This window comes from Brachycentrus maculatus, unplaced genomic scaffold (genome assembly GCF_059751285.1).
Source record: "Brachycentrus maculatus isolate JH-2025_06_01 unplaced genomic scaffold, ASM5975128v1 h1tg000024l, whole genome shotgun sequence".
Taxonomy (NCBI): Eukaryota; Metazoa; Arthropoda; class Insecta; order Trichoptera; family Brachycentridae; genus Brachycentrus; species Brachycentrus maculatus.
In genome coordinates this window covers 1,074,706-1,097,397 of record NW_028280778.1, presented here as the reverse complement: position 1 = coordinate 1,097,397, position 22,692 = coordinate 1,074,706, and the positions used below count along the sequence as shown (strand labels likewise).

General features: G+C 31.0%; 1 protein-coding gene across 4 annotated transcripts in view; it reads right to left on the bottom strand.

Annotated features, from left to right (window-relative positions):
* Positions 1 to 22,692, bottom strand: part of for (cGMP-dependent protein kinase for) — a 245,806-nt gene that overhangs the window by 6,494 nt on the left and 216,620 nt on the right. For all 4 annotated transcript variants that reach the window (XM_088268829.1, XM_088268837.1, XM_088268823.1 and 1 more), the window contains 3 exons: positions 6,981 to 7,122; positions 2,912 to 3,006; positions 1,793 to 1,939 (listed from right to left, as the gene is read on the bottom strand). In XM_088268829.1, the coding sequence (XP_088124955.1) occupies positions 1,793 to 1,939; positions 2,912 to 3,006; positions 6,981 to 7,122 (384 nt within the window). The remainder of the gene's footprint in view (positions 1 to 1,792; positions 1,940 to 2,911; positions 3,007 to 6,980; positions 7,123 to 22,692) is intronic.

The window sequence follows — 22,692 nt, the reverse complement described above, 5'->3', positions numbered from 1 at the left end:
GTTTTTACCACTATTCCATTAAATGAAGCAGACAAAAATAATAACGATATTATCAAAAATTTTATGATTAAACATATTTTTTTTAAATAATGAAATCTAATTAAATACATTCATTTCAATAAAATGGACTTATTGAGTAGAACTAATAACAATTATTTTCCATAATGTATTAATGTAATATGTAACAATATGGTTTTAATTTGAGATGAAGACAATACAAGATATGGACCGCCAGTCATGATTTTTAATAACAATTATATGATTGTGAAGAAATATAAATTTACACCGATGAAACTGAATTAATGCAATAGTAATATTAAAATTAAGATTATCTTGCTACTATCGCTGTTTCAAATACAAGCAAAAAAGTACACAAAAATAATTACTGATACTGCAAGTACCCTGCATGTTTCAATAATTGATAATGTGAATTGTATTTAACGATCATGATAATTCTGCTCCTATTAGACGCAGTGCCCTATACACAGTGGAGTGCAAATAATGGTTAAAAGAAGAATTAAGATATTTTTATAATCGGATAAGTCATTTGATCATTAAAAAATTAATGTCTTCAGAGTTTGTCCTTGTATAATTTCAAATGACAACACAATTGTTGTCATTTGAAATTCGCCCCCTCACCTTGTATTGACACTGCCAACTGAAGATTAGATCCTTCCACAATAGCAAGTACATATCGCTCACTCCTTTCAACAATGTCATATATCAAAAATTGACAATTTTCAGTTGTGCATGTTTTCGGAATGCCCAGAAAATTTACTATAACCCAGCAAAAGCGGAATATTTTTAACTTAATATTTACCCACTACAGGGCAAAAAGTGTTGTTTTTGCATTTTGAATAAAAGGTATCGTTTAATTCTTTTTTTAAATATACTTAATATTTTTTAAATGGAGAAAAATCATTCAAGTTTTTCCTAAAAAGATCTGTTGCACAGTAAAAAGTTCAATAAATGGCTTGATATTTATTTTTAATACATTTTATTTTATTTTTAAACTTTAAAAACGATCTCCTGAAAAATCCAGTTTTTTTATATATGATGTTGTTGAAAGGAGTGAGCGATATATATGTATGATTGTATGGAGCAGTGGTCGGCAAACTTATTAGTCAAAAGGGCCAAATATCCATAGTACAACGATTGAGGTTTCTTTTGAGAGACAAATTTCTTCAAATCAACTTTATATGAAACGTCTATCGTTCTTTTTATATGAAAGAAGATGGAAGTCTGAGTAATCCAAGACTTACGACCAGGATTTTTTGGCTGGCTTAAGCGATCACTTTACACACTCATGTAATGTTCACCATTGTAACCATTATTGAGCGTTCGTATTGCATTATTTTTTTAAGACTATATGCAATGGTCTTGATAACGTCCCACATACTGGTACAATTTTCAATAGATTTGGAACTATCACTGATTGTGGTGGTATCAGTTAAGAAATATATGAAGAATTTATTAAGCTTGCTCTGTTTAATAAACAATAAATAATATTTATATTTATAATATTAACTTACTATTTACTACCTTAATAAACTTTAACAAAAAAATGTCTTAATCAAACTAACCAGCCCATCTGTATGTACAAACAGGGTGTCGGTGGTGCACATCAGTCACATTCAATGGGCAAAAAAGCCGAATGAGGCTCGCTAGCCAGTTTGCCAACTATTGGTATAGAGTATTGCGATTAAAATGCAACGACTCCTATATCACGGATTTTGTAGCTCACAAATTTTTTTTTTTTCTTAAAAGTAATTTGAAATATCTTTGTGTATACCTTCTCCTCGTATCTCCTTCATCCTTGTATCTGGTTCTGATCTCATCCAGGTTCGATATCAGCTGGTTGAAGGTTTCCCTGTCTATCACGAGGCAAGTAACGCCATCTGGTGAGTCGCAAATTATATTGGCTGTCCTCAAATCATCCCTGGAAAATTAAAAAAAAATATTACCATATTAGCAAAAAATACATATCTTAAAATACAAGTAGACTGAAAAAAATGTAGGGAAGGGTATTCCATAGAACCCGGTTAATGCTAATAACATTATAACATTATAATAATAAAATTATAATACGACTTCAATTACTATTAGAACCCCTAACAAGTCGAAACAATTGTCACAATATTAATTTTTCATGTGTTTTTGTTAATAAAATAAAACTACTAAGTTGTATTTTATTTGACACAGATTTTTTGAGTCTATTATGACTCAAAAAATCTGTGTTTGATTTAAAATTAATACATAAATTAAAATGGAGTTCTACAAATTAAACGCCAAATCAATAAATAACTATTAGGACTTAAAAATGGAGGACTACAGAAACGATGAGTCAAACAGGCAATTTTCTGTATAAAATATATCGAACACAAACTTGATTTTTTAACATTTATATGCTAAGTATATAATATTTACCTTTCCATCCATGAAAAAGACAAAAAATTGTCAAAACCGGTTGGAAAAATAGTACTAAAAGGAAGTGGTTTAAAACAATGTTAGTTTGTGTTTTATTCATTTTTATAAAGGGTATAAAATGTGTCACAAAAGATCAGCAAGAAACTTTTAACAAAAACAAAAAAAATTAATATTTTTTTTTGCATCCAATTTTATTCGAAACACGTGTCACGATAGATTTTGGAAAAATATTGGTTAAATTGTCACGCCAAATTTAATTTAAAATTACGCGATAATCAGTCCTGCGCTACAGGTTAGTACTATTGATGCTAAAGTCCTTAATATTATTATAGATACATTTTATTTTTATATTTATCTATAATGTATATATAAGAAAATATTTTTAATTTTTTATTTAAAAAATAAGACGCATTTTCATGTTTTTTTTTAGTCTACGTGAATGGAGTTGTTACTCGATGTTACGAAATACAAATTGTGGTCGTACCCTTGCAAAGCCTTCTCTCCAAAGAAATCGCCCTTCTCCAAGATACGGATGAATTTTTCTTCGTGAGTGTTGGGTTGTTTTATGGTCACTTTCACCTGAAAATTTTAAAGGTAATTATTAACGCTATGGTTTTAAATAAACACCAAAGTACCACTCAAATACATAAACACAAGCGAATTAAGAGTACATTAAATGTTGGAGAATGTCAGTTTAAATGTTTATTTAAAGATAATATAATAAGTGTTTAGATTTAGTGAAAATCACAAATATTTTTTATAGATAATTTTACTTTAAAAATTACTACTAAAATTGCTAATTATTCATTGGATAATTTGCGTAGCGCCGTTTCAGTGAAAAGTCACCTCAAGAGCACATGACAATCAAAAGTAATTTTTTAAAAAATAACCCTTTGTCTACCAAGCGGGTCCAACAGACCCGTTCTGAAGATAATGTTGGGTTTATTGAAACTCTCAAAATAATGTGTAAATTATATGGAGATAACAATACATAACGTGTTACAAGTTTTTTTTTATTTTTTATATTTATTAGTTGCCTTGAAAATTCTACTTGTCTATTATGTACAAGGATTTATAGCATATTTAGTTAATACGTTTTTAAAAAATATGTGTGTAGTTAATAGTTAATAATAAATGAATAAGGTACAACAATACAATATAAACTATGGATTCAATATTTTATATCAATCAAGATTTGTCACATAGGATTACAAGTTAAAAAAGGACCACACTTTACATAAGCGTCCATTGGACACAGAACGATAGTTATCGACATATTTGCTTGCGGTAGATTGAGGGTTAAGTAAACAATTATTTTTCACGTGAATATATATCATAATAACGTAATAATAAAGTTGACCGGTTTTAACTTCTTCCTCTAGAAGAATTCATGTTTAAAACTAACTATTAATTGGTTAATAAGACAAACGTCGAAAATAACTAAAATGAAATATGTAACCATAAGGTTATCTAAAATGAATAATTAATATTTATAAAATAATATTTTAAATTTTTTTTAAGGATTTTTAAATAATTTAATACAACCACAGATTCTTTTATTACGGTATATCAAAACCAATTGATAATATTAATCACTTGAACGACTGCATTGTTCAATTTTTTTCCTTCACTTTAGTTCCTTCCCAAGGCTAAAAATTAAGGTAGAGCCATTCTATTCATGTTTTTTACAGCATAGCATAATATATATTTTAATAAACACGTATTTATGGGTTATTGTTTAAGTATAAGAATATGATTTGGTGATAGATAAACGCAGTATTTAAAAAAAATATACGTGTTTTGCCACATACCTAATTTATCATCGGTGAACCATGGGTAAAAATCGATTCTTATCGGCTAACTTACTTATTGTTTGATCACTAATAAAAAAAAATAGCTTAAAATACCATGAAAAAATAAAAATAGCTTAAAGTACCCTGCCACGCGTTTCTGTGGCTAAGTCTGGTCAAATGAAAAATAAATTAAATAGGAAGCCCACATTTCCAATACGAATGATTGATTTAGGTTTGTAGGTCAGGAGTCGGAATAATCGGCGTGTATGTACGAGAAGATGTATGAATGTGGAAGAGGCAAAGATTGTGTGCAAAGTCAGATTAGTGTGGCGTTTTATTCTCTCTGCCTACCCTTTCGGGAAAGTGGCACGGTGGTTAGTTGTTGTTACGTTAAACAGATGGTATTGCCTATACGATAAAAAAGCTGTTAAAAATGTGTATTTACTTATCATCCGTTACTTTTATTTATAAAGATAAATGTTAATAAAAACATACTTGTGTTTAAATGCAACGTGTATGTTTGTGTGTGTGTATGTGTGACTACATACCTACAAGGTTTAAGAGTTATTTGTTATAAAACATTCTGAAATTCATTCGTAAGAGGTATAAAATGACATTTTTTGCAAAAAAATCTTGGTACGAATTATAAAAAAATGCAATTTATAACTCAATTTATCACCGTACCTACATTTCGGCTGTCCAAACTTAAAACACAGTAAGGGACATTTTTTGTAGTAGTTTTTTTGTTGTTGCATTTTTGGACTTTGTAGAATCTACTTAGTCCAAAAATGCAAAAAAAAACGTACTACAAAGAAATCTCCCTTACTGTGTTTTGAGTTTGGACAGCCGATTTACATTCAAGCTAAAATGTTCAATATATAATAGCGTTGTTGATAACTGTAATTTAAAGCCGATTATTGTACGTACACATTTCGTGCAACCAGCAACAATGGTTTCTCAGCTTACTGTCTCTGTTTGAATTCAGTCACAGATTTTAAGGTAATTATTTATATATTTACTTACTAAGCTGATTATTCAACATAGTTATGTGCATACACTCATTGGGTTATGCAAAAGTATTGTTTACCATGAAAATTAATAACGAATTGTTTCGAAGTACAACACAAACTATTAGGTTTATCCGATGATAAACAGAGTGTTGCAATGGGTAATGACGGTTTTTAGTGTTATTTTGTATACACCAATGAAAAGAAAAAAGGATGGTGAAAAACATATCGCTCACTCCTTTCAAGAACGTCATAAATCAAAAATCGTCAATTTCCAGCTGTGCATGTTTTCGGAATGCCCAGAAAAAATACTATATCCCAGCAAAAGAGGCATATTTTTAACTTAATATTTACCCGCTACAGGGCAGAAAGTGTTGTTTTTTCATTTTGAAGAAAAGGTATTGTTTAATTATTTTTTTTGAATGAACTAAATATTTTTCAAATGGGGAAAAAACATTCAGGTTTTACCTATAAAAATCTGTTGCACAGTAAAAAGTTCAATAAGTGGCTTGATGTTAATTTTAATGCACTGTGTTATATTTTTAAACTTTAAAAACGTTCTCCTGAAAAATCAAGTTTTTTTTATTTATGACGTTCTTGAAAGGAGTGAGCGATGTGCATAAAGTGATCACTTCAGCCAGCCAAATACCTGGTCTTAAGCTCAGAGATGTTACGATTTCCATCTTTTTTCGTTTGAAAAACGATAGATACTTCGTTTCAAGTTGAGACACCTTTAATGTATATACATATATACTTAAAATTGTCGACCACTAATTCCATTGTAGCTCCTTTTTCTCACACAGAATGTGTGAAAACTATACCTATAATCGACAATACTACAATATTGCGTGTATCGAAATGCTAGTTTAATGGGGCAAATTGTTCAATAATCGTGTAATTATGTAAATTATACGATGACTGGATCTAGATTACTGTGGAGTAAAAAGGAGAAAATCTTGGGAATGATTGATGCAAGGTTTTTTATTGCTCTCATCACATCGCTGTCGGACGTTTCAAGGATTTTCTTTTCCGACGTGAACTAGCCTACCAACAATAAAATAAATATACTTATTTATTTATTATATTTTAATTACAAACCTTGAGGTGGAGTGTGCAGACCTCAAAGCATCATATTACATAAACATTATATAACATTTATGAATATACGATACATGTAATATATAAAAAAAACTAACAAACCATCACGCCGCTTCCCCGCAGGGGTAGGCAGGGAGAATAGAGCGCCACACCACTCTGTCCTTGCAAACATTCTTCGCCGCTTCCACGTCCATGCATCTCCTCATACATACCCGCCGATTGTTACGACTCCTAACCGTATACGTATATTTAAAAAAATAATTGAAGAATACCATTTATTCAAAATGCAAAAACAACACTTTCTGTCTTGTAGCGGGTAAATATTAAGTTAAAAATATGCCTCTTTTGCATATTTTTAATATAGTTATATAATATAATTTAATATATTTTTGCATATAGTGCATTTTCTGGGCATTCCAAAAACATACACAACTGAAAATTGACGATTTTTGATTTATGACGTTCTTGAAAGGAGTGAGCGATGTGTGTATAGCGTTCACTATTCTTCCCAGCTAGCCAAATGTTATGTAGGTACTTCTTTGTATTTACTAATTTAAGTAAATGAAAAGTTTTCTTTGAGGGATGAGTCCGAATGGAAACTAAAAGTTTCTATACCAGACCGGGGAATGTGGTAGGAGCTTTCAGAGTAACTAACCTGTCCTTTGGATATGATGAAGAACGTATCACCCCTGGCTCCTTGTCTGACGATATAGTCGCCCTGCTGGTAGAACGTTTCCTCCAGGACATCGGAAATCTTGGAAAGGGTGTCTCCTGGAAGGTTCTTGAATATCGGAACACTGAAAAAAAAATTACTTATTAATTCAAAATTCACCTGAAACGCATATTCAGCAAATATTGTATTTCAGAAATCAATGAAAAGGTATGGAAAGCTGGATTTCAACATCATATAGTACTTTTTAATATCCAAATTAAAATGGATACGATTATTTTGCTGGTACCTTCGTTAAATTAATGTATTTTTTACGATGATGATTTGAAGTCTGTGTGGAAAACAATGAATTTCACGCTACAATTTATGATGAATCAAATTGTAATTTGGACGTCATTGTGTAACATGAATTTCGACAGTTATTTCTGCATTATATGGGTACGTTTATTAAGCCATAGAGCACTTACAACCGTCTCATTATCTGGTAGTAGTTGTACTAAACTGATGACAACATGCAATATTTCAGTAATCCCATTAGTGGGGGAAATTTCTATTCGTTAAAATTTACCGTTATATTTAACATTAACATTTCAAAGTGAAAAATTAGTCATTGAATCGCGATTCATGGTGAATTTTTATAGAAACTAAACTTTCAAGGCTATACGTGGAAAATTCAATTAAAAGCGAAGTATAACGAATGTTTTTTTTTTACCTATTCCTTACACAATGTGACTCTAATTTTTAATCATTTTATAACAAATTTCATGATAAGCTTTCCAATAATATTTTGTTAGCATGAAGAAATATTTTGAGTTTGTTTTATTTTTTCCCAAATTCTTAATTTCGTCCCACTTAGGAGTTATTCAAATCGAGTTTTTTTGTGATATCTCAACATAGATGAAGAAGAATATGGATGTCTGGGGATTTACAGTCATGATACATTTTATATATACTCGTACAGGACATGATACCTTTCATAAAGGTTTCTAATAAAAACTTACTAACTTTAACCATAGGTGTCACCGAAGACGTAGCACACGGAAGGTCTATTCAATTGAAGCATAAATATAACTTCCAAAATTTGATAAGTGTGTTTGTCAATCAAAGGTAGAACGTTGAATATTACACGTGCATAAAGTGATCACTTAAACTGGCCTATGACAGATGACAGACAAACCGGCCCAGACTTCCATATTTTTCTTTATCTATATTGAAATATCAATCAATATTCTTAATATGACAAAAGTTTATAATTATGTATGCTTTATAATACATACATATATGCATGATAAAATATTTCAAATACTTGAAAGTAGTGAAGTCAGGAGTCGGAATACTCGTCAGGTACAGATGAGGAGACAAAAAATCGAAACTGACATACATGCACAATAATGTATACATCACATATCGCCCACTCCTTTCAAGAACGTCATAAATCAAAATACTTGATTTTTCAGGAGAACGATTTTAAAGTTTAAAAATATAACACAATGTTTTAAAAATAAATATCAAGCCACTTATTGAACTTTTTACTGTACAACAGATCTTTTTAGGTAAAACCTGAAGGTTTTTTCTACATTTGAAAAATATTTAATTTATGTATAAAAATAATTAAACAATACATTTTCTTCAAAATGCAAAAACAACATTTTCTGCCCTGTAGCGGGTAAATATTAAGTTAAAAATATGCCTCTTTTGCTGGGATATAGTACATTTTCTGGGCATTCCGAAAACATGCACAACTGAAAATTGATGATTTTTGATTTATGACGTTCTTGAAAGGAGTGAGCGATATGTGAAATTTCATGCATAAAAATAAATAATTCCACTTTTATATCTTAGTCATTTGATTTAAAGATAACGAAAGGAGCATTATTTAAATTTCCGCTCGCATATGTATGTAAATATATTTAAAATAGATCAATTTATTTGAGTAAAATGTACAAAATATAAATAAGTATTCATTAGTGAAAGTTGGTAATTACTCGTAAAGAGGAACTCGATCGCTTTTTAACTTTCATTTTTGCGCACAACGAGCGAGAAACTCCACATTCGCAGCGTGCAGTAAAATATTCGTTTTGCTGAAAAAGTGATTTGTAATCTGTCTCCGAAACACGTGAGCAAATAACATATATTTACAAAAACGCGTTTTGTTTGCCCGAAAATTAAGTCTAACAGCTGCTATATGAAGTAAATTAGTGATTCCATTTCGTCAACCGGATTGATAAATTGCTAAACCAAACATAGCTTCCTTTTTTTAATTACCGACGTCATTATTTTTACGTATTTCACTGCAGTTGTTGAAAGAATGTGAAAATAATCAAATAACTAGAAAACTCGCATACTTATATGCATTGCTATTTCATTGATGTTTGTATGGAAGTTTCCATTCATCTCTTCGAGCATTGATCTCTGATACATTTATTTATTTTCTACCTATGTTAACTTGTCCGCCTCCGTAGTGTAATGGTCAGCACGCTCGGCTACCGTTTTGGAGGTCCCGGGTTCGATTCCCGAGGTGGGTAAAATAAATATAAGTGATTTTTTCACTGCAATATTTATTAAATATTAACATGGACTGGTACCTGAAGCGGAGGGCTGATCACCTTTCCTTCATGTGTAAACGATCAAGATAAAACTGCGTTTATATGACGCAGTGCCCTATGCACCATTGGGGTACAGATAAGGGTTTTATTATTATCATTATTATTATGTTAATAAGATAAAAATTAATTTTAAAATTTATAATTTGAAACTCATTCTCAAATTTCATTTTTCAAATATTAAACGTTTCGTTTTACAAATCGCCATAACGTGCCATGTGCATGAATATTTATTTAAACATGATATTATTATATTATTGCGTGTTATGTTTTCATTGAAGTATTGCTGGTAAAATATATTTATTCTTAGTATCAGTAGCGAGCATGGAGTTTCAATTAAATTAGACGGTAAGATGGGTAGTAATGTAAGATAGACACTACTTAGTCAGGTAGGGTTGGCATTAGTTTTGTTCTAATATGGCACGCGAGTATGTTAGGGTAGGTACTTTTCTTCTGCTTATGTGGAATACACGCAGTGGCGTGCCTAGGGTTTACCAGTAAGGCAAGCCCATTATTTTTCACATTCGTGAATACATGATGTACCTATAATTTCTTCACCTCATATCATTCCCAGTATAGTAAGCACCCAGAAAATATTATAAATATAAACAATGTATTGTAATCATTGTAAAAATATGCTAACATGTAACTTTTGTAAGGTATAGCCATCACCTTGAAATAAAAAAAATGTTCACTATAATAAAATATCTTTCTCAGATATTAACCATAACCAATAAGTACCATCACCATATAATGGCATGCATGGTGTTTAATAATCATGTAAGCGCGCGATAATTTAAAAATAGTCATACATTAATTATGTATTTTTAATCATTTGGTCTAGATTTAGTCATTTTTATTTGGAGTTGTTAGGCAAGCCGGGCTTTTGGGCTTCTAGGGAAGTACCGCCACTGAATACACGCCACTGCTTAGAACATATTCATTACTAAATAATGGCTTTAACGCACTGATACTGTGTTTCTTGATTATTGTATGTTACCCTCGTGTGTCTTTCAAAAATTTTGTGGTGTAAAAGTCCATATATTGAGAAATGTTATCTTATTTTCTTATACCATTTAAAAATACTTATTGTGTTATTATAATAAAATAAACGGCAGAAAATTGATATCATTTGCCTTAAATTAATTATTTCAAAATTTTTATAATCCTTAAACTTAGCGAACGTCTTAATATTATAAAAGTAGGAACTTGACTTTTGATCATTATCCTGGAATAACGACAGTAATTTTTCAAATATTCATGTGGAATATATTCAAAATATTAAATCCATTTTATTTCATTTGTAATTTATATATTTTTTTAAAGCAATAAACTAGTTTTTAGTTTTTTTAAATTAACTTAATCAAGCTGAATAAAAACTCAAGATTTATTGATATCTTAACATGGAAAAAGAAGTCAAGTAATATGGGAAAATAGACAGTTCATGCAGGTTAAAGTCCTGCAAATACTACCATATTCCCATTATAAAAGACTTCTTCATTCGTGATATTGATAAAATCTTGATTTAAATAACTCCTAAGTGGATTATATCTTACATCTGTGACAAAAAATTAAACATATGTTAAAATTTTTGCAAATATCAACTGACTTGACACTGGAAGAAATATACTTTTACTGAACGATTGCAAAAAAACTGTAAATTATTGTTTAATTTATTGACATCTCATCAAAGATAAAGAAGAATATGGAAGTCTGTGCTTTTACGGGGCTGACGACCGTCATAAGCTGGTTTAAGTGATCACTTTACACACGTGTAACATTCACCAATTCTACCCATTATTGTTATACGTGTGTAAAGTGATCACTTAAACCAGCCTATGACGGTCGTCAGCCCCGTAAATGCCCAGACTTCCATATTCTTTTTTAATTAATGTTTTACTTAGTAAATACCACTATTTCTTAAAATCTACTGTGACACGTGTTTCGATGCATACGGTGTTTGAAAATGATGCGGAATGCATCGAAACACGTGTCGCAGTAGATTTTAAATAGTGGCATTTACTAAGTAAAACATTAATTAAAAATTGATAGATTTTACCACAAAGTGACTGCCGAATCAATTAATTCCATATTCTTCTTCATCTTTGATGAAATATAAAAAAAAAAATATGAAAATAACTCCTGTAATTGGAGATAATCCAGATTTTGTGAACATGTATTTGGACATACTTAAAATGTTGTAAATTGTTTAATTTAGTTAGAAATTCAATTAACAAAAAAATACATGCGTTTTAATACCTACGATTAGGAGTATAATAAATAAAATTCACCACAAAAAATCAAGTTATTTTTTATTATAAAAACTTGTGCAAAATTGTGGGAAAAATTATAAATTGTATTTTTTCCTGTAAATTGATGATAACAACCAATAATTATAAATACATTAACAAAACTTTCTTTGATAGAATCGCATGTTCTGAAGATCAGAAGAAAAAAACATAATAGTGAGAACTGCGGACCTGTTCTGTAGGTAAATTCAAATGTGAATGTTAAACAAAAAACAATATCTCTACACATTCAATTATAGGCGAAAAGAACTGCACGATTATTGCATTGATGGAACAGAAAATTATATTATTTTTGACATCTCATCAAAGATGAAGAAGAATATGGAAGTCTGGGCATTTACGGGGCTGACGAATGTCATAGGCTGGTTTAAGAGATCACTTTACACACGTGTAACATTCACCAATTCTACCCATTATTGACAACCACACTACTGAAATTCTTGGATTCTTTATATATGAACCAATTTAGAAACCTTGTTCTTGAATAACTAGAACTTCACTAGAGACATCTATTGGTGAGATGTAAAGAAGCTTTTTACTAAGCAGAAACTCTTATATTAGTATGTGAGGTCCGAATCCTGGATTATAATCACACACATGAGACACGCCAGAAAATACCATTTTCATTTTTATTATTTAAGCTTATAATTTGACCAGATAATTTGTTTATATTACAACATTTTGAGTGTGTTCAAATACTTGTTCACTAAATCTGGATTATCTCCAATTACAGGAGTCATTTTCATAAAATATGAAAATGACTCCTGTAATTGGAGATAATCCAGATTTTGTGAACAAGTATTTGGACACACTCAAAATGCTGTGAACAGAAAATTATATTAAAATTGGCGTAAAAATATGATGGGATGCGTGCTGGCTGATCGACTTTCGACTAGTAAAGATCTCACTGAGTAATGAATTAAAAATTAAGGAACAAATTGTTCTGGTAATTTGAGGCTTGCGATTTATAGTACAATAAAAGAAATATTTTTTATCACCGTCTCAGAGAAAGCAACGCATTGCAAGATTTCGATGCTTACTGTCGGATCGTGCGTTGTGATGCGCGCCGATCACTTTTGGTCCTTGAATGTTTATTTCCGCCTCGGGTGTCAGGTTGTGGTCCCGTGGTAAGTGTCGCGGTCTCTTAGTCAGAGTTTCTCGGTTCGAACCCACTCTACCATAATTAGTTTAATTTTATCTGCTTACTTCAGCGGAAAGCGGCGTGATGGTTAGTTAGTTAGTTTTATTTAGAAAGATTTATTTTCAATTTGGTCTGGGTGGTTGTGATGTAATTTTCACATTTACCTTCCCTATCCTTACTATCATACCATATCCTGCAGACCATATCCTGCAGACCATATCCTGCATATCATATCCTGCAGACAAGCAACTAAATTAGATGCTTTGCGGGTTATTACTTTTTAAAAAAATCTTTCTATCGTTTTTTTGTTATATGAAAGAATTGATATATGTAGGTATGTACCGATAAAATATTGATAGACAATGATTTGATTTTAATGCGACCATACGTTACTTGAACTTTGAGTTGGATTTATGTTAATATAGGAATACATTTTCCATTACTGATCGTTCTTCATTATACTTGGAAACTGTTCCGTTATTTGCTTATTTGAACCATTCGTATATTGTTAAGTGTATGTATAAGTTTATTAAGAAGCGAGTATTGGTACGTAAAATCGTGCAAAAGAATAGTGATTTTTTTAGCTAATAAAAAATTAACAATCTGACGATACAAACCACCTAAATAATCATCAAGCCACTTCTTCGTAGGGATAGGTAGACAGGATAGAACGCTATACGATAATATCATTGCAAAAATTCTTTATTTCTTACATATTTATACATTTCATACATTATGCCATCTTGACTTGTCCACTTTTAAGTATTTGAGGTACTTGATTATGACAAGTTTTCCTCCGTCTTCCTCCGCTTCTATTTTCAACTACACTCGCCTCGTATATTTTTTTACAGTTTTTCAGTCATTCGTTCCACATGAACAAACCATCTCAATACACCTTTCTTAATTTTACTGCGATTTATTTTAAGTAATTGATGTTTTTTTTCGTTAATGCACTATCTGCCCTCTAAGTTGATAATTTCAAAAGTATAAGGTTGACACTATACTAGTCTGTTTTTGGTTACGCGTATATTATTCTAATTTTGGTTCTATAAAATATATGTATTGATTCTTAGCAAAAAGCCTGCCAATGTACATTTTTATTGTAAAAGAAGTTTAAGAAATGAATCAATTTAAACTTTCATGTATTTCTTGAGTGAAAATTTCTAGGTAAAAACAAATAATATCAAATAAGCTCTCATGACTGGCTGACTTATTATTAGTTACAACAAATGTACATGAAATTACATTCCACCACATTAGAGTATGGATATAATGATTCAACAGGAAATTTAAAAAATACATATTATATATTTAAAATAGTGTTGTGAGACTCACACCTTAAGGAGTGCTGTTGAACCGGCGCGAGAAATGTGTTTTGAATAATAAATTTAGTTGAAAAACATTAAAATAACAACACTTCTTCGCGAACTGTTTCCAATATTATATTGTACGATATACGAGCTGTTAAATGCAAACAAATTGAGAAGCGAAAATATTCGTTCAAACAAGAAATATAACACGGATAATTTGCTTAAAATGTGGAACAACATTTAAGCTCAAAACACCATTTCGACTTCCTCGAATATGGATCTATACATTCAATGCCTAAATAATATTAATTCAAAAGCTATAAAATATAAAGCATGTAAGAATTAATTCTTCTTCTTCTTCTTCAAACCTTTATCCGCACCCCAATGGTGCATAGGGCACTGCATCATATAAACGTAGTGTTTTCTTGATCGTTAACACATGAAGAAAAGGTGATTAGCCCTCCGCTCCCTCTGGTCCGTCCAGGGTAATATTCAATAAATATTAGAGTGAAAAACATCCTCTTTTATTTATTTAACCCCCCCCCCCCTGCGAATCGAATCCGGGACCTCCGGAACAGTACTCGAGCGTACTGACCATTACACTACGGGGGCGGACAATAATGAATTAATTCAAAATAAAAATACGTAAAAATAACCATAAATACCACCCATTAAATCAAGAAATATCCAAAAATGCGTGTAAGGTCTAGGGAACAGTTTCCGGTCGGCAAACATAAAATTAATAAGAGCTTTTTTTCACCAAAAATATTTCAATTATTCTCAGTAGCATTCTTAAGATGTCACGTAGAAAATAACATGAAACTAACTAACCAACCATCACGCTGCTTTTCGCAGAAGTAAGCTGAGAAAATAAAACGCCATACAACACGGTGTTTGTTAACAATCTTCGGCACATCCACATTCTTACATCTCCTCATACATACTCGCCCATTATTCCAACTCCAGATCTGGCCATGTTCAAGTTTTTGAAATACTTAATACTACCAAGTCTACCTCGGTTTGCCCCATTAATTTGTTTTCCTGTTTTTTCATTACTCATTTATTCCAAATTTCTCAACAGAGTGCGCCACAATCAGTCATACTTCCCAATCCATTGAAAATGCTACCCGCATGTGAAAAAAATGTAAGACCATTGCATATATAGTTTATATACATACAAGTTCCAAAAATTAATGCTATTTGGATGTTCAATAATGGGCAAAATGGTAAATTTTACACAAGCGTTAACAGGGAGCCAAACGCCAGGTCGTAAGCCCTGAGATACTCAGACTCTCATCTTCTGTCATATAAAAAAAAACAACGATTGATGTTTCATCTCAAGTTGAGTCACCTATAATATATTTTTTAAAATTTAATACTTGCAACTAGCTTTTTTTAAACATTCTTTATATTGTTCTCATGATAAATTCAGTAGAATCATATATCGTTTTTATGATTTGAATGTAGGTATCATTCACATTTCTATAATATGCAAATATATCATTACTAACTCAAAACACCGCATGCGTCATTTAATACGCTGTTCTCTTTGTTTATTTATTTTACATTCATACATATTCCAATCAGTAAATTTACAATTAAAAAAACAAAAGTTTGAAAAATAAACATCAAATAACGGTACTCGTAAACAAATGTAATAAATCACCAATTTACGGTAAATATTGTCATCTAGTGACGATCCTACATTAACAGATGTACATAAATCATTAAAAATCATCAAGCTACAAACACGTGAAAATGTAATCAAATGACATACGTTATAAGCTCATACATACGAATTGTATTATGCATATACGATTAAGCATAAATTAAGTCAATCAAGAAGGACGACGGTAAACTAAAAGCAGTCAGACGAATGTGCGGCAAAACGTCGGTCTCATCATCCTCGTTATAACCGAGTTCGACTGTATTTATAATAATAAAAAAATCATGATATTTATTCAAATGTAAAATTATATGAATGTCCTTTAGATAGGATGAAATAACGTAGATAGGAAATATGGTATAAATATTCATGTTGGATCCCAAGGTAGCAAATACATCGTCAAGGTCGCATTGAAAAAGTATTTCGCAAAATAGAAACTTTAGGTGGTTTATCAAAATCATTCGGTTTTCCCACCACAATTACGTTATTATCATAATCCCAGCAATATTTTCCCAGCATTCAGAAATGGCGTACGCTTACAAAAAATTAACAGGTTTTGTCCTTGGTAAACTAAGTGCAAAATAAAATTGTAGAAATTAGTCATTTACTAGCTGTATAGTCGATAAATAGGCTTTTGTGATTGGATAGCTATGTAATATGTATATTTAAAAAACTACCCTTACACAACATTTTTTTTTAATGTCAACATACTCATTTATAAGTAAAACATAAATATAAATTCACACGTTTGTATTTGCAGAATCAAGGTTATTCTACTGTTTTATTTTTCACTTGGTATGCATCCTGTAGAATATTTATCAAAATTAGATACTGGATTGTTTTTATGTAAGTTTTACTTACACCGTAGGGTGTTTGAAAATTATGTGGAATGCATCAAAACGCGTGTCACAATATAATTTAAGAAAAAGTGATATTTACATAGTAAAACTTAAATTAAAAATGAATATATATTACCACAAAGTGACTGCGGAATCAATTAATGAAACTACTGGATTTTTTTTCTATGGATGATAAAGATATAGGTGTCTAAACTGAGAAGTATTTTATACAAAAGAAGATGGAAGTCTAAGCATTACAGGACTTACGACCTGGCATTTGTCTGACTTAAGTGATCACTTTATACAATTGGGAAACGTTTACTTTAATGTCTTTTATTAAACATCCATACGACAATTGATTTTTAAACATGTATATATGCACTATTGTGGGATTCCATTCGTATGTTAGTTGTAATTTTGATAGATACGGCATACTGGATATGAAACATCTATTTTTTCTTTTTATATAAGAATGAAGGAAGTCTGAGCATTCCAGGGCTTGCAATCTTGCATTTGGCTGGCTTAAACGATCACTTTAATCACTTATGCATCGTTCACCATTCTGCCCATCATTGAACATCCAAATTGCGTTCATTTTTGATATATGCAATGGTTTTGATTACCTTCCACATGCTGTTACAAATCAGTAGGCTTGGAAGTATGGCTGATTGTGGCGCCACCAGTTGAGAAATTAGTGAAGTATTTATTTAGTTTGGTGTTTAGATAAACAGATTCCTATAATAAATAAAGTTGTTTTTTACCAACAACAATCATTGTACTTTACCAGCAGAAAATTAAAATTATTTCAAAATATAGTATGATTCGCTAACAGTATAAGCACGTAATAAATTGGTGTCATAACGCATTGTCATATTTTTAGAGCCGTGAATAACTTGTCTACGTTGAGTCGATATAAGTATATGAACACGGAAGAGTTTTGTTTGAAGTTATTACATATTATATCACACGTCGGGATTGTGATACGTGAAACAATGTCGCCAATTTTATGGAGTCGCTTCCGTTACGCAATACCAAGAAGGAGGTCGTACGATGAGAAGCGACACATGGACGACACCAAATATGCACAATGTATAAACATACGGTTCGTGAATAATCATTAGTTTGCCATATTATTTTTTGACATCTCAATATAGATGAAGAAGAATATGGAATTTTTTCTTGAATGTTTTCCGCAGATACTTTGTGGCACATTTTATAAAATTGATTAACATTGTTTTCACAATTTTTTTAACTAATACAATTCAACCTACCGGTTTCAACAATACGTTGTCATCATCAGGGTTTATTTTAAATAAAAAAAAACAATAAAAACAGTAAAATAATTTCACCAAAAACTTCCACACACTCCATAAAATCCTAAACATTTAGTAATATGGAAGAAAATAGAATATGGAAGTCTAAGTATTTACGGGGCTTACGACCGTCATAAGCTGGTTTAAGTGATCATTTTACACACGTGTAACATTAACCAATTCTACCCATGATTGACAACCACAATAATCAAATTCTTGGAAGTTCTATATATATGATTCAATTTCGAAACATTGTGCTTGAATCACTAGAATTTCAGAGAGACATCTATCGGGAGATGAAAAGAAGCTTTTTAATGAAAATATATATATATTTATATATTTTTTTAATTTAACACTTGAATATACCACTTTATGAGTTTTATTTATTTATACGACTAGTTTCGAAAACATCTGTAAATTTTCGAAACTGGTCGTATATATAAATAAAACTCATAAAGTAATATACATTAGGGGTTTACTTTAAAAAAATCATCCACATGTCATTCCACAAAGTTAATGCCGAATTAATAAATAATAAAATATGTTGACAAATTCTTATAATTTTACCAGTAATTTTGTATCACTAACAATGGTTCCTTATTGCACTCGACTGAAGTCCGAACAAAAGGTGTTAAACACTGTGAACCCTTGCACAATAAATTGTATTACTGCGATCCTTTCTCTTTCGGCTATCAACTCAATCGTTTTAAGATCACATTTATGGTTGTTCTTTGTTCCTATCCTTGCAGCAATACCTCCAATATTATGTAGTACGTGTGTTCATATATGCAGTGGCGTGCGTTCCATATAGGTACAAACACAGTGCCTGCCCTATTTTGGTGAAAAAATATAAAATAGGTAGGTATTAAGATTATGAAGCAAATGTAAGTTTGACAAAACACATATTATTTGAGTTTTTAGGTAAACTCACAAGTACTCGTATTTGACTTTTGGTGGAACTTGAATCAAATGAGTGAAGAAAGGATAGCTAAGCATATTTATGAAACGATTGTGGTGATAAAAGAAGCAGAGGATGACAAAGAAAAACATGGCATGATCAAGTATTTGTAAATATATGAAAGTGGTCAGGACAGGGAGTCGGAATAATCGGCGTGTGTGTATGAGAAGACGTATGAATATGGAAGAGGCGAAGATTGTGTGCAAAGATATATTGGTGTGATATTATATTCTCTCTGCCTACCCCTGCGGTGAAGCGGCGCAATAGTGAGTTAGTGATTTTTGACAGGACAGTTATTATAGTTAGTTAGTTTGTTATTTTTGAGAAAATATCGCAATGTTTCCTGTTGAATTCTCCCGCAATTGAACTACAAAAGCGAGATCGGATGATTTTATAATTTTACGAGCGTTTGTTTTGAAGCGTATATTAATTTATATTTTCATTTTTTTTAAGAAATACGAAGGTAATTATTTATTTTTAGATAAATATTCATATGCAAATACTTAACGTATTATTATGTACCTACCAGTATAAGAACCTACTTACAATAGGTATTCTATTAATAAAAACAACTTTGATTTATAGTTCAGGTTGTTTTACATTAAGCTTCTAGCGTTGCTTTCTATTGAATTTATTTGCTGCACTTAGGAAATCTGATTTGATACAATTACTATGGAACAGGTCTATAAAACCGGATAGACCACTTCCGGCGTCCACTGTGATCCTATCAATTGGATCTTAATATACACTTATTTAATAATATAATCTAAGATCCACTGTTGGGTAATCAAATATACGGGTTTACATTCAAATTGTGAGGAAACATTTATTTCTATTTCAGAGGGAAAGTCTTCAAATACGCTGTCATGTGTATTTCTATAAATATGTATATTATCTGACCCTGGTATATTACCCTACACATGATACAAATACAATATTATATGTGTCGAAAATATTTTGGAAGTCTGAACATCCCAGGGCTACTCGTATGTGGAAGATTTCAAAAATGAATGCAATATGCATGTTCAATAATGGGCAGAATGGTGAACGTTACACTAGTGTATAAAGTGATTGTTTAAGCCACCCAAATACCAGGTATTAAGCCCTGGACCCTGGAATGCTTAGATTTTTTTCGTATAAAAACCATAGATGTTTTATCTCAAGTTCAGACACCCATAAAATTTATTTTTACCTAGATTTATCCAAATGTATCAAAAAATTGAATGCATAATACCAATATTTTATTTATTGTTTCGGCATTAACTTTGTGGTAAGACAAGTCACAACGATTAAAGAAAACAGTTGTTTTTGAACACTTGAGTTTTAATATAGACTACATGTTTCAGAAGTTAAACTTCCATCATTCAGGTCTGTATAATAACTAAAATATAAAATATAAAATTGTTCTATAAATAAGGAGAGGGGAAAGTAAGGGGAAGGGGTTAGTCAAGGGGCGGAGTTTGAAAACAAAGGAAAAATGGAAAGCAAAGGTGAAGAATATATTATTTAATAAACTATTATTAGAATTTAGGTTTTTTTGGATTTCTAAATTTTCAAGATAATTCATAATTTGGCCTTTATATGGAACAAGGTGTAATAATTTAATTTATGAGAGTGAAATGAGTGATTAGTATCTATTATGTGATTTGCAAATTCCGAAAAATAATTACTAACAAGACCGCTATGATGTTCTTTAATTCTAATCTTTAAATTTCTCGCAGTTTGGCCAATATATTTTTTATCACAATCTCCACACGAAATTTCATAAACACCACTTTTTTTGTAATAAATCAATTTTAGATTTTGAGTTATCGAGGAGTCTATAATAAAACTCAAGTGGTAAAAAACAAGTGTTTTCTTTAATCATTGCATAATACCAACACACCTTTAGGCACATAACGAATAAGTTAAGATTATAACATATAAGTAGGTACATACGTTTATAGATTCACATACAAAATTAGTATTATTTATGGCTTATGTGTCTTGTCGGTGGAGTTCTTTTTACATATTTTTTTTCTATTTGAACTAAATATTCACACAAAAAGAAAGGAAAAAAACTACTCTTTATTTTTCACAAAACTAACTGATGATCATTTACTCATTCCTGTATTTTGCCCTTTGGTCCATATTTTTGTTTGACGCACGCAAGATCTGAACGCATACAAAATATTGTTCTTGATTAATTTGAACGATCAAAAATAAATTGGCCTTAAACAAGGCGTATATAGATGCCTACTTATAACTGTCAAAATTTTCAATGACATGGTTACGAAATCATAATTTAAAATGTCGTAATTCAAATAAATCACGAATGTGTTTTTTCGTATACCAGCATAAATTAATGCAGTGAGTTTGACTATACTCACATGTCACTTGAAAAAAATAATCAGATAACGTACCTACATACTTGTATCTATAGTAGAATACATGTTAGGCTGAAGTTTACAGTAGCATGAAATGAGACAAGGCAGTTTATTGAATATACAGTATCTACTCAATGAATTAGGGCCACGCAGAATTTCGCGCAATTTCTCAATTCAAACAGGAATAACTCAGAGAAAACATTGAATAAAACAACATTGAATTTTATTTACACATGAACACTTTATTACGCTTAAATTATGCATATATTTTCATATAAATATAGTTAGTATTTAGTATTTCCACCTTTGGCAGAAATAACTGCCTCAATTCTTTTTGGCATACTTAAAATGCACTGTTTTATCATGTTTTTTATTTCTTCGTCTTCTGACCAAATTTTTTGAATATTTTTTTTTAGACAGTCTACCGTCGGATTTGGAAATGAGTATACCTTATTTTTCAACATGCTCCATACGTTTTCTATAGGATTAAGGTCCGGAGAATTTCCAGGCCAGGGGAGCAAAGGCAGATTTTTGTTAGACAAAAATTTTATTATTGATTTAGCCCGGTGGCAAGGTGCCCCATCCTGCATGAAGGTGTATGGACCTTCTGTTGGGTCGAGTGTATGGTAGAAGGGCAATAAAATTCGTTCGAGGACCTGCTTATAGGAATTTTGGTTCATTGTTCCTTCCACGAAAAACAACGGCCCAGGTAAATTGTTAATAATACATGACCATATCATTGTTGCAGTGGGGTGTTTGATAACTTTTACCACACAGGCCTCATTGTAACGTTCCATTGGTGTTCTCCTGACGAATCGACGGCTCTCTGTCACGGCTTCTAACCGGCACTCATCACTAAAGATGACCTGAAAAATAATGAAAATTTAAGTTTAATTCAAATATATAAGTTTATTTACTAAAATGATATGTTGAAAATTCAATTTAAATAAATACCTTTTTCCAATCATCTACCGAGTAATTTCGATGTAGCCTGGCCCATTTTAATCGATCCGCTTTCATTCGTGGTGTCAATTTTGGTACTTTTACAGGGCGCCTGCATTTCAGATTTACTTCGTAAAGACGTCGCCTCAGTGTTGATACCGATATATATATACCCTCTTCTTCCAATTTTATTTTTAATGTTTTTGCTGATGCACTACGGTTTTCTAAGGCACTTTGAACGATTTTTCGA